At 45.8% G+C, this 13,648-nt stretch overlaps 1 protein-coding gene across 3 annotated transcripts in view; it reads right to left on the bottom strand.

Moving 5' to 3' along the window:
- Nucleotides 1-13,648, bottom strand: part of Mtss1 (MTSS I-BAR domain containing 1) — a 154,265-nt gene that overhangs the window by 20,664 nt on the left and 119,953 nt on the right. For all 3 annotated transcript variants that reach the window (XM_071602136.1, XM_027949953.2, XM_027949937.3), the window contains exon 6: nucleotides 13,054-13,128. In XM_071602136.1, coding sequence (XP_071458237.1) covers nucleotides 13,054-13,128 — 75 coding nt within the window. The remainder of the gene's footprint in view (nucleotides 1-13,053; nucleotides 13,129-13,648) is intronic.

The following is a 13,648-nucleotide window of genomic DNA, read 5'->3' as shown; positions in this document are numbered from 1 at the left end:
GCAGGAATGAATGTCCTCTTTTGATGGGGAAACAGACTGAGGGAGACAAAGTGACTTAAACAGCCACAATTACCAGGACCCAGCTAATAATGGCCTAGCTAGAATCCAGCCCCAGACCCTCCTCATCAGAAGCCCTTGTTCTTTGTACCTGCTGATCACAGCAAATACAAGTGCTGGAAAGGACACCAGGAGCTCAGGGTCACAGCCCAACCAGCCATTCTAAGGCTGGGGTGGGGTTGCTCCACCCACTGTATGCACAGAGGCACAGGCTCCATCCCCAGTGCGAGATCTGGTGGGACTGACTAGTGCTCTCTGGGACTGCCCAGCACCCACAGGCACACACTGCAGCCCATTCAGCAAGCTCCAAGCCTGCACCAAGGTCTTCCTCAAGTAGAGAACTTCGAGATGGAGAACAGTCCCAACACACTGGGTCAAGGCTGCCACCAGCAGTTAGCATAACAGCCAAAGTCATTTCTCCTGAGACAGAGGGAAAAGCCATCAGAATCCTGCTAACTGACTTCAATCTGCCCCCAACACACGCACAAATGCTGCATTTCACTCTGAGGTGCTCCCCCTTTTGCAGTTTTACACCTCGCAAATCAGAACGTGTCTGAAAACCAATGGTGTGTCATCGTCTAGTCAGTCATTATTTTTCTCTTTTGTAGTGGTTCAGAGACTAATGGGGCATCTAACAACTGACAGCAACCTAAAGCCAGTGACATATGGGATAGAAATGCCGAAATAAAGGATGCGGATATTGGAATAGACACGCAAGGTGACACTGGAAATTAGAATCTGGAATAAGAACTCTCCTTTCTTGTCAAAAGGAGGCTGCCCTTATCATCCCTAGATGAGTCATCTCTACTCTTTAAACCCTTCATCAGCGTTTGATTGATTCCTACAACAAAAGCAATCAGAAACCAAAAGATAGAGTTGAGCAAATAAGACGACATGTTTAAAGCCTCTGTATTTGTCAGATAACTCGATTTCGGTTATTCTTTCAATCTACTGTGCCTCAGTTTCCCTTTATTCATGAAAAGGAAATATGGTAGTTCCTGGCTGATATCCCCGAGGCATTTGGAGCAGCTGTATAGGGTGTGCTCTCAGCAAGGGCTGGGCAGCGCCACCGCCACCACGCATCTGGACTCCCAACAGACGTCCCAACACGGGCACCTCAACAAGTGAGAGCAGGCTGGATGGGGTGGGATTTTTTAAAAAGGAATTTTTGCTTGAGGTCTTCTTTTGTTTGAGATGTAATTAAATGCAAAAAGACCCCATGATTCTTTCACTAAAGGTGCAAGTTTCATCATCAGGATTCTTTGCTGCTCCTTGGGTGCTAAGGGTTGAACGTGTCACTAGGATTCACGTGTTGGAAACATAATCCCCAAATCATGTTAGTGGACTGTGTAGGTGGGGCCTCTGGGAGGTAATTAGGATTACCTGAGGCCATGAGGGTGGAGCCCCATGATGGCACCAGTGGTATCATTAGAAGAGAAAGAGAGAACTGTGCCAGTGTGCTTACTGTCTCGCCAGGTGATCCCCCCACCATGTTGCCAAAAGCATGCTCTTGGACTTCCCAGCCTCCAGAACTGAGTGTCAAATAAATATCTTTATAAAGTACCTGATGTCAGGTCTTCAGTTATAGCAACAGAAAACAGATTAAGACCCAATGTAATCAGCTGTTAATTAAAGCAAAAGAAAAGAATAACCAGAAAACACCTCACGACAACTGCAGCTTACCACCGGATGTCTCAAGCAGAGAAGTCTCACGTCACCTAAATGCTTCCTCTTGTGGTTAAAAAAAAGAAAGGACTCTACCAGGCTGGGGTAGAACATTTGCTTAGCATGTGTGAGACACTGGGTTTGGTGCTCAGTACCACATATAAACAAATTAATAAACAGAGGTGACCAAGAACTAATAAAAATATTTAAAACAAAACAAACCACTCTACCATCCACCACCTGGTGGCCAGATCCAGAAACCTGCCGTCACCTTCAACTCCTCCTTTGCTGTTTCCTAAACCACTCCTGAATCCCTCCCCCCCCTCTCTCTCTCTCTCTCCATCCCTATGGCCAACTTCCCTGAACCTCAGCCACCATCACCTCTTGTCTGGACAATGGCCACTTGCTACCTGGGTCTCCAGTGGGACCACCAGTCTAATCCAAATACGCACAATCATGTCACAATTTTCTAGAAGCCACGGTGGCTTCAAGGGCTCCATCCAAGATCTGAACATCAAGTCTTCAGTGTGGTAACCACAGCCAGGATATGGTCCTGCTCTCTCCGATTCACCTCCACCTAACCCACCTAGCCATGTTACCCAAAGGAAGAAGCGCCTCACACCTCACACCTGTGTAAGTTCCAAAAATACCACATGCTCCTACACTTTCCCTCAGTGTGGAAAAAACATGCTCTTCCTAATCACCCCAGGCTCTCGTCTGGGTTGGCACCCTTCCCACTAGTGCCCGTCCCCACCCTCCATTAAGGAAATCTTCAAACTCCGGGGGCAACCGCCTGTTGATAGCCACTGCTGGGGTTCAGAAGGGACGGTGCTTTGGCAAGCTGAGTGCTTTAAACCAAAGGGCACTGAGTGGCTCAGAAACAGCCCCAGAGCCTCTGCCCGCCTGTCTCCCCCATGCAAGTCACAGACCCTAGAAATGCCTTTCTCCAAGGTCATAGAAACTAGTGCCCTTTTCCCTCAAAGCAAGTCCAAAAGCCTAAAAATATCATTCCAACCTTCCCCTGCCTTCTGTCCCAGAGTTGGCCACAAAGAACTCTCATTAGAACTTCATCCTGGGGGGTTGGGGATGTAGCTCAATTGGTAGAGTGCTTGCCTCGCATGCACTAGGCCCTGGTTCAATCCCCAGCACCACCAAAAAATAATCAATAAATAGAACTTCACTCTGGGGCACGCCTACCCTGTACCTAGGTGGAAGGTGAGATAGAAGAAATAAAAGGCAGAAAGAAGAAGAGAGAAGGAGACTGTAAATTCAATCGGAAAGCCTGCTGCTGAAGATCCTCATTCCTTTTCTCCATTAGTCAGCTCCCTGGCGGGTCACTCCCAAATTTCTGAGAAATCTATCAATCTTGAAGTTACAGTAAATTCACTCACTTAGCCAAAATTGCCCTCTGCAATGTGCGAACACATGTATTTTTAGAACAGATTAAGCAAAGGGAGATATGCTATTTTAAGAAACTCATAGGGTACATTCCCAATGTTATTTATTGATCAGATAATGGAGATGTCAACCTTAAGATCCTGAGAACCTTAACCCATCTTGTGATTACCAGATTAATGGCATCCCCACATTTCTTCCCATGCCCACTCCTCACAGAGCTTCCTTTAAAAGACCCCAAAAGGGCATGCCAATCTTTGAGACAGCCCATGTTCCCCCCCGCCCACCCAAGTATGTATTCTTTGCTTTCCTGATCCGATCTCAGCTTGTTCCTCTCTGACAGGTTTTGAAATTATTTTCCATAACATTGATCAAGAACCCCATTGTTGAACCCTGAGTTGAGAAGTCCCCTCTCCAGGACTTCCTTGGACCCCCTCTGGTGACAGAAGGAATATCGTAGAGAGACTAAGAAGAATATGATCAGATGCCTTGCTGGGTGTCCCCCTCAGTCTATGACCACTAGTGCAGACCCTCTGTCCAACCACAGGGCTACAGCAGGCCACCCCTACTTCACCAAAGCTAAGCACACAGCAGTGTCTTTGGGTCTTCCTCTGAAGGTTCCTGTGTCACCTGATACTATGGTTAAATAAACTTGGTATATTTTTGAGGGGTGTTGCTGTGACCCCCGTGATGGGAGGAAAGGCATCACCTTCTCCACACCACTCCACCCTGGTCCGGGAGGCCAGGAGGGTGTGGCTGCCCATAATCCATCCCACACCCCAGCATCCTGCACCTGAGGAAACGAATGGAAGCGGCAACAGCAGACATCTCCAGCTTCCTGCTACCTGGGTTTTTGTGCCTCACACCCACTCCCTCCTCCCAGGGTGCAGGATCGCCCTTCTTCCCCCACCCACCCCTTCCTCCTCCCAATTCAACTTTCAAGAGCCTGCCTAGGCTAGCTCCTCCCGGAACCAGGTCCCTGTCTCTGTGTTCACCTACGGGCACTTTCTTCATAATGAATGGGACCCCTGATGTTGCATCCTCTGTAGGATGTGAGAATGCTGCTGGCTAATTCAAAAACATAGATTTGGTCTTTGCTCCAGTTCCTCCCACGCCCACCCCACCCCCAGCTTCCTGAATGACAGGAGTGTCATTAGGAGTGACATTAGACATAAATGCCTTTGCCATCTTGGGCCTTGGAGCAGCTGGCAGATCCAACCCAGAACAGGCTCCTCCTCCGTGTTTTGGGGGTGAGCAAAGGCTTCCTTGCTGTGAGACCCAACTGCAGTAGTCAAGAAGAACATTCTTGAAGTGAAGAATGGCACCCGGTGGGACTCGATTAGCCCCGGGAGAAAGGCTTATGGTTGCACCTGAAGGGAGGCAGCAGCCAGCCCCTCCCTCGGTGCCATCTAGTCATGCTCCTCATGTCCGTTCAGTGTCCCCAAACCACACATGTAAGGAATCAGCATTTCAAGCAAGTTGTTCTTTTAACTGTTGTTTTGCATATTATTAAAATTAAAGCTGATAAAAGCATTGGACTCCTATTGAGACCCCACCCTGTAGACACCTCTCCCCCTGGCCTCTGAATGTGGCCACAGGGACACCAGGGTGGGGTGAGAAACTCCAAACACTCATTGTGCATGGGAACATTTTGAGCCCAGAGTCACCAGCAAATCACCAGCAAGGCACTGGTGGCCATCCTTACCAGCATGAGGCTCCACCAGAGACCAGCTGTGCAAAGGTGGAGCCCTCAACTGCCTGGCGGGTTTTACCCAGAAGCCCCACTGCGAGACAGGCTGGTGAACACAGGCCGAGGACTAGGAGCTCCCATGTGAAATGTGAGGGTCCCAAGCAGGCGCTTGCAGGGTTGAATTCAAAGCCTCTACTGACATACTGTGGTCAGGGACAGCTTCCCAACTGTCACAGCAGGTCTGAAAGGGGGAAATCCTACCACCCCAGCTTCCACTCAGATAGGGAGAACCTGACTTTCCTCCTGAACCCCCCTCTGCCTCCAGCACTGGGTGTGGCCTCCTCTAAGGACCAAGTGGAAACATCCCCCAGCTCTCTCCACTGGCTCCTCCTGCAGGAGAGGAATCCTAGCAGCATTCCTCTGCAAGAACCACGGAGGGGTGGCTGGAGGGGCCTTGGGCACATCCAGTTTTCACCACTGAGGCAGGGTGACTGACCCACCGGCTGCAGGTTTCAGGGCCACTCGGTGGTGTCGCTGGCTTGGCAGACACAGGAGAAATGCTCACGTGGATACATGCACAGGCTGTGTGGGGTTGAGGACATAAACCACTGCCACCGTAGAAGATTCAACAGTGCTGGGGATTTCCAGGAAAGATGGATGCTGTGAGGAGAAATGCAGTCTAGTCTGGCATCTGATCGGAAAAGAGGTCCAGGGATAGCACCATCCTGGGGCTGAGGCTGCGTGCGCTTGCAGCCTGAGGTCACCGAGTTCTCCGCTTGCAGTCCACCCTGGCTTGAGGCTGTCCCTGGGTGTCACACAGTGCCTCTCCCAGCACCCCCTGCACCAGGTCTACCCTCCCACTGTTTTTGGGGCTCCTGATTACATGGCCACATCCGGGGTCATCCTGTCCCTCTGCCTGAGCACCTCTCCTGGTTCTCTTCCAACTGAACCTTGTCATCCTCCCGAGGGCCATGATGCCACCTCCAAGCCCCTCCTCTCTGCCCACCCACACCTTTTGCTGGTATCTGTCACAGGATGTGAGCACCAGATTAAAGAACTGGTTTGAGGAAGATCAAGTTCCTCCAGGGAATCAGGCAGGGGAAGGAGTTGCAAATTCCTTCCATTGCAGAGGTCCCTGCTCCTGCTTATGCAGGGACCTGGACTTCTGAGGTTTGAGGTAAATAGTTCTAATTAGCTCAAAGCAGAGTTCCAAGTATCTATCTATCTACATATATTGATCAAAATTAATTTTTTTTTTTTTTGCTGTTTTCAATTTTTCGTTTGTTTGGTTTTGGTGGAGCTGTGGACAGAACCTGGGACCTGATACACACGGGGCCAAGTGCTCTACCAAGGAGCTCCAGCCCCTGGCCCAAGAGCATTTCAACTATGATGAAACTTGTTAAAATCTAGATTTCTAGGCTCAAAATTGATTTAAAATTCGTTTTAAAAACTTACAACATCTTTGGACTATTCAGCTAACTTAGGTTATTTTTTTTATAAATATATATATATATATATACATATGTATATTTTTTTTTATGTGGTGCTTAGGATCGAACCCCATGCCTCACACCTGCTAGGCAAGTGCTCTGCCCCTGAGCCACAGCCCAGCCCTATTCTTGGTTTTTCATTCCCAATCACCACTGCTGACATCCAGCACTGTGGCTCTGCCCTCTGAAACTGCCCCAGCAAGAGAGGGGACTAATGGGGCTGCAGAAATGTCTGTGACTAAAATGAGCAGAATCTTTAGAAGTTGAAAAGTCAGGTGGCTATGTGGTTTCTTCATTCATTCCAAATCTATCTTTCATCCTTTCAAACAAAAATGTTGTTTACCCCCTGAACTGACTCATGCCAGGCTCTCAGTAAAACGTCTCATAAAACTTAAAGAGTCAAGAGACTGTCCTCAAAAGTCCCCACATTGAGCAGGGCCTGGTGGCACATGCCTGTAATCCCAGCAACTCAGGAGGCTGAGGCAGGAGGACTACAAGTTCAAGGCCAGCCTCAGCAACTTAGTGAAACTCTGTCTCAAAATAAAAAGGGCTGTGGGTGTAGCTCAGTGGTTAAGCACCCCTGGGTTTAATCCCTGATACAAAAAACAAAAAAACAAAAGGCCCCATATTGTATGATTCCATGTATATGAAATGTCCAGAAGAGGTGAATCCAGAGACAGAAGAAAGTGGGTGAGTGGTTCTGAGGGGTGGGGAGCTGGGTGACAGGGACTACTGCTGAAGAGGCGTGAGGTGTCCTTCTAGGGAAATTAGATAGTGTTGATGTTTGCACAACACTGTGAATATTTAAAGGCCACTGAAACACACAATTTAAAATGGTTAAATTATAAATTTGATGTTATAAGCAAAAACGTGGCTTGTCTTACCTTCCTTCCAGAGGTTTACTATAACCATTCAAGCAGCTTCATAATCACAATATTGAGAACTGAAAGGTACCGTCCTTTTTTAAAGTTGGGGGACGACTAGCCCAACATCACAAAGGGACACAGAGGCAAAACTGCGTCTCCTTGGACAGTGGGACATCCTGACTCCGCTGTCAAAGGAGACTGCGTGGATTGGGTTCACCGTGGACGACACAATCCAATTCAAACACCTCTTAGGAGCTGCCAGTAAAATGCTCGGGAAATAGCTGGGCACGCTTAGGCAAGACAGCCACACGGACACCTCACAGACAGACCTTCCTGAGACAGGGACAGCAACGAGACTCCAAAGCAGCTTGCATTTCAGTAGCATGATCACCCACGGAGTGAGGGTCACATTCAGTCAAGAGAATCATTGTAAGTATTGAATTTGAAGATCTGATACCTCTGAAACTTTTCACAAACTCTGCTGAAATAAGAAATACTTCTGGTTTTTTAAAATGAATTCTTGATTTTCAAAAGAATGCTATGGTCCTGGGTGGACAAAGTCAGGTATCTTGAAGCTTCATCTAATCAAATCTGATTCAGTAATAATTTTGAGGAGTTATTTGGTACAGCTCTTCATACTTTGTTTGTGGGCCACATAATACATAAACAGCCAAGTGCAGACACGTATGCATGTATAAATACATTGGTGTCCTGTGGGAGGGAGGGTGTAAATCACTCGGTATTTCTTTTTTCCATGAGTCTATTACTGAACTAGGCAGATGCAACAGCCTAACACCTTTAATGGCCAAACATCCAAGAAAGAAAATGATTAAGACACACGCACACACACAATTTTCTTCAAGTTATGGGAAATTAAGGAGACACAAGTGATTGTTCTGAGCTGGCAGGAAAATTGAGGCAACTAGCATAGGTCTGATCAACCACGGAAAGCCCACAGCAAGGACCACGCCGTGACCAGCCACCAGAGATTGAGGATGAGACTTACCCAGAGCGTCCACTGGCAGGGGGCGCACGGTGAGAAAGGGCAGGATACACAATTGACACAAAAAGGAAAACAATACAGTCAAACTGGTATTCGGGCAGCAGCTGTCTTACCTTCTGCTCACGTGTGGTCAAACCTCACCCACCAAGAGGGGCACATCCTACTTCCCCTTTCCTGCCTGGTCAGCTCCCTTCCCTTCTCATCTGAACGCCAGTCTTCCTAGTCAGTAACTGTCACCACTGGGACTAAGGATTTTGTAAAGAGAAATGAAGAATATATACCCAGAAAAGGCCAATTCAGAAGCCTTACAAGAAAACCTTTCAAGTGTAATTTATCATAACTTCAAAAATATCTAGGGACTACTAAGAAATAAAGTTTAAAATGGGATAAAAATTTTAAAAAATTAAAAAACTAAAACTTTAATCTACTGTGTCCCATGTCCCAGAACTGGAATACCTATAAAAACTTAAATACAGTATTAAAAAGAGTATAAATATATTACATTATTAATATAATATCATAATATTAGTATAATATATATATATAAGCTCTAGATTATGATTTTCAGCCTACTTTAATGCACCTGTGTCAATTTCATTGAAATATTTGCAGAATTGAAAACTTAAAACTTAATGGGTTACGATATAATGGCACATGCTATGCTGGTGTGGAACTTGGAGTCTACTTATTACATTACAGCATTGGCTTTGCAGGCTCTGGTGGAAAATGACGGATTCAGCTATTTAAAGTTAACATATATTCATTCCAGTTCTCCCTCTCAAAGAAAGTCCCTGATAGATAGACTTTCAGTGTTTATCAATCAAGACAGAAGGATTGACTATAATTAATTTCACTTTTGCTCTTGTTTGCTATTGTTGCTGGGGATCAAACCAGGGCCTGTGGATGCTAGTCCAGTGCTCTACCACTGAGCTACATCCCCAGCCCAATCCTAAATTTAAATTAATAATTTGGGACTGAGTTAAATGAGAAATAAGGCTACTGACTTCATAAATGGAGGTGGCAAAAGTAGGTAAGCAACTTCAAGTACCTCCCAGTTCTGATCCTCTCTTACCTCCAGGACCCCAAAGGCAATGAGCAGATACAAGAGGGATGGAGTGGCACCACTCAGGGCCTAGGGCTGACTGGGCAGCTCCACACAGTTTCTGCAACTTCCTGTTGCTTTGTCCTCTTACCTATTGACAAGGCTGGCTCTGCCCTGTGCCCCCAACCCTGTCTGTGCACCATAGCAGAATCTCCGGAGGTGGCATGCCACTGTCCCTACCCAGCCCCTACTCCTACCCATGTATACCACTATAAGAGGTCACACAGGCTGGCCTTCAAGAAAGTCAGGCACGTTGCTGCAGCTGGAGCATGCCCCAACTCACTTTCAAGTGATTTGGGGCCAAGTGGTGGCCCACACCTATAATCCCAGAGGCTTGGGAGGCTGAGGCAGGAGGATAGAGTTCAAAGCCAGCCTCAGCAATGGGGAGGTGCTAAGCAACTCAGTGAGATCCTGTCTCTAAATAAAATACTAAATAAGGCTGGGGATGTGGTTCAGTGGTTGAGAGCTCCTGAATTCACTCCCTGGTACCAAAAAATAAATAAAATAAAATGATTTCAGGATAAAACCTAACGAAAGACAAACCATTTAAAAGTTTTTTTAATGGAAATATTTAAATGACTTTGTATTACAAACTACCACCCTCTAAAGTTAACAAAAAGAGTCAAAGAATGTGATAAAAGGTGATTTTTGTAGAGTAAGAAGAGTAAACGAGCTGTTCATAAATATCTCACCCTGTATGATGTGTTTACTAGAGTCGAGGGTGGTGCTGAAACCAGGCTGACGTGCACAAAGGCATGAGAAATTTTCCAAAGGAGAGTCAGAAGAATTTCTAGATCAAAGATCATAGTTTTTGAAAAAGGTATAGTAAAAAATCTAAACAACGGGCTGGGGTTGTGGCTCAGTGGTAGAGCGCTTGCCTAGCATGTGTGAGACACTGGGTTCAATTCTCAGCACCGCCTATCAATAAATAAAAATAAAAGTCCATTGAAAACTAGAAAATAAATATTTTTTAAAAGATCAATCAAAACAAAACAAAAACCCTGCTTTATACATTCCTGAGAATATATTAAAAAGAAAATGATTATTTGGCTATAAGTCAGATTCAGTTCTGTTAGGACAAACAAACAAACAAAAAATGTATCCAAAGTCTTCATTCCATCCTAACATGCTAACATTTTATAATCTAAGAGTTCAGGAATCAGGGCTGCTTGTAATCCCAACAGCTCAGGAAGCTGAGGCTGAGGCAGAAGGATTTAAAATTCAAGGCCAGCCTCAGCAATTTAGCAAGGTCCCAAGCAACTTAGTGAGTCCCTGTCTCAAAATAAAAAATAAAAAGGGCTGGGGATGTGGCTCAGTGGTAAAGCACACGGGGGTTCAATATCCAGCACAAAAAAAAAAGATTGCAGGAAACTGGCCCTTGATGGAAATGAACCAGATGATTCAAGAGGTTTTCTAGCACAAAGGAAAACTTCAGCTAACCAACCCCCAAATAATCAAAGCCTTCAGATTTCTTCTGGTCCTTTCAGTTGTGGTGTTTCATTCCAATCATGGGTCACATGCCTGCTAAGAGAACACTCCACAAGAGTGTGGTCAGAACAATACCTCTGGTACATTCTGGAAGGCTACGTCTACTTCCAGACATATGCAAAGATGAGCACCTGGCCCCAAAATGTACTTACACATTTTAGGAAAAAATACATTTATAAAGAAAATAAATAGGATCTGGGCCTGTAATCCCAGCTACTTGGGAGGCTGAGACAGAAGAATCGCCAAGTTCAAGACCAGCCTGGGCAACGACACAGAGCAAGACTCTGTCTCAAAATAAAATTTTAAATTAAAAATAAATAAATAAAAGATCATCTTCTGATTGTCCCTTGAAGTAACCAGAAAATCATCCAGAACCTTGAAAGCTACAGATATGACTGATTTTGTAGACAGGAGTCCACTATCTGAAAAGGACGTGGTGCCTGAGATGGCCAAAAAGACAGTTGCTCCAGAAGCCCCTGATCACAGGCTGCAGTCCCTCAGCCTCAGGCCCAAGTGCCCCCAGGAAACCTCTCAACTCAAGGCCAATTATTCCCAAGTCCCAGAGCCAGACACATTTCATGTTATGCACAGCCCAGGACCCCGTCTGGCTCCAACGGGCATCTTGTTATCCTCCAGGCAGCCTGAGCCAGGGCTAGGCACGTCTAATTGCCAGAAACTTCCTTTTATGTTGCACTGTGAGCAACCTATCAGGCTTCACCCAGAGGTCCACATTCTGCTAACTGGACAATGCCAGTAATTCTGAGTGGCAGGCAAGGACCCTTTTGCTTTCATGCAGAACTTAGATAAAAGGGTTATTTCTGCAGCCAGAACTTAAGGCCTCTGAAAAGAGAACTCCAGGAAGCTAAGGGAAAATAGCCTCTCTTTCTTACCTCATCCTTTTCACCAAACGCCGAGACCTTTCTAAGCCTACACATCTCTCCTGGCCCTTCTCTCTGAGCCCATTAATCCCTCCTATCTCTAAAGTGCCAAGATGTCAACGAGATGAACCAGCCCACTCTTCACAGGGACTCAGAGCTGATGAGATTTGGTAGCAATTTTGTTTACCAACATTCACCTTTAGACTCACTAAGGTGTTACTGGCCACAAACCCTATTACTTGTCCAACACGAGCTCCCAGGGGCCCTCATTAGATGGAATGTAAATCTGAGACACTCCAAAGCAGAAAAACACATCCCAAAGAAACGGCTGGATCTGAAGGGGACTGGGAATCTGACTGTGGGTGAAAATCCATCTGATTTAATTCTGAAACAGGCTTATGGCTTTTGTAAGAATTGAGAGAGGGAAGGGACTTTTTTTCTTAATGTCAAAGCTTAAATCCTTCGTCTAGACATCACCTCCCCTGACCCAACACCTTCCACCATTCAGTATCCCCAAATGCATTTTCTTTTAAATCCAAATGAGACCTGGTAGTTTAGGAAAGAGAAAATTGGGTTTGGGGGATCGCTACCTATAAAGGTTGGTATCACAAATTAATACTACATACCACCCACACAGCAGCGTGAAGGAAGAATACCATTTTAGTATGCAGCAGATTCAAAAACTTGGTATCAAGAAGAACAGTCTGGAAGGAATATCCCCTTCTCTACCTCCTGAGAAAATTCCTACATTCTAGGCCTTTCTAACATGAATGCTTGCAAAGTGGATTTAGCTCGATTTTTCTGCTCTGGGGAGCAAAGGTCATGGATGTGACCCTCCATTGGTTTGAGAGTGATGTTAAACAAGGAGGCAGAGGGAGGGGACCCTGCATCACCTAGTTCCCCTTACTGGTGAGCGACTAAGCTCCTCCCTCATGAACACCCTGGAAAATCCCCCAAGCAGCAGTGACTCCAGCCCCTGCTGCAGCCATCCCCAACACTCTCCCAAGAATTAATAGAGGGTTTCGGAGATTATAGGCTGTGAAAGATGGAGGAGAAAATGACATAATTTCTGTAATAATTATTATAGAACATTTGCATAAAGCTTTCTTTGCATTCTCCCAAGGCTTCCAAGAAATTTGTAGCTTTCATTACAAAGCACAGTAGGCATGGAAGCCGTCAGATTTTGAAGACAAAGGTAGGGGAAGGAACAAGTCAAGTCCGGCTTGGCAGGGGCTTCCAATTCACACGCAGTCTGCACTTAGAGAGCTTTAACTCGGATAGGTCCTACTTGCCCCTATGGGTTCTCCAGGGCCATCAGACATTAAGTCTACGAACAGAACACCTGCTTTGAAGACGGATCCAGCACCTGTTCATGTTTTCTCAAAATGACAACATCAATGACACAATTTTCGGAGTTACCTTTTTTTGCTTTCTTCTGCAGTTTCAGTGTATCTGAGGACTTCTTTTTTATCTCTTGGCGAGCCTTTTTGTATTCTAAGAGAAAAAAAGAATATTCAATAATTTTACTACTTTGCTCCACAGAAAGTATTTTAGGAACAGCCATTGCCTTCCTCACAGGGCACACAAACTCCGACATGCAGTAAACAGCTTTGTGGAAATACACTATGAGGAAAATCCCACGCTGACATTTTACCACAGAGAGGTTATTAACATGAGAAACCATGAAATGGGGCTGGGATGCACCTCGGTGAAGAGCGCCTGCCTGGGTTCAGTCCCCAGGACTGCAAAAGCAAAAGTGACCACCACAAAATGCATGCCGTCTTGCCCTATGGTGCCAGCTTTGAGGACAGACATCATTTGGGTCCATTTTAATTAAAAAAAAAAATTCACAATTTCTCTGCTCGAGGGTCAGGAAAGATTTTTAATCTTATTTACTTTCCCAAGGCACAAAGCGTACAGAGACACATTTGTGGAAGGAATAAACAAACCATGGCCAGAACAGCTCTCCTAAAGCCCAGCTCGGTCCCTGTCCCTCTCCTGGGTCCTGCTCTCA

Source organism: Marmota flaviventris, chromosome 15 (genome assembly GCF_047511675.1).
Source record: "Marmota flaviventris isolate mMarFla1 chromosome 15, mMarFla1.hap1, whole genome shotgun sequence".
In the NCBI taxonomy this organism is placed as follows: domain Eukaryota; kingdom Metazoa; phylum Chordata; class Mammalia; order Rodentia; family Sciuridae; genus Marmota; species Marmota flaviventris.
Note: the sequence above shows the minus strand (reverse complement) of the source record. Positions and strands in the feature narration are given on the sequence as shown.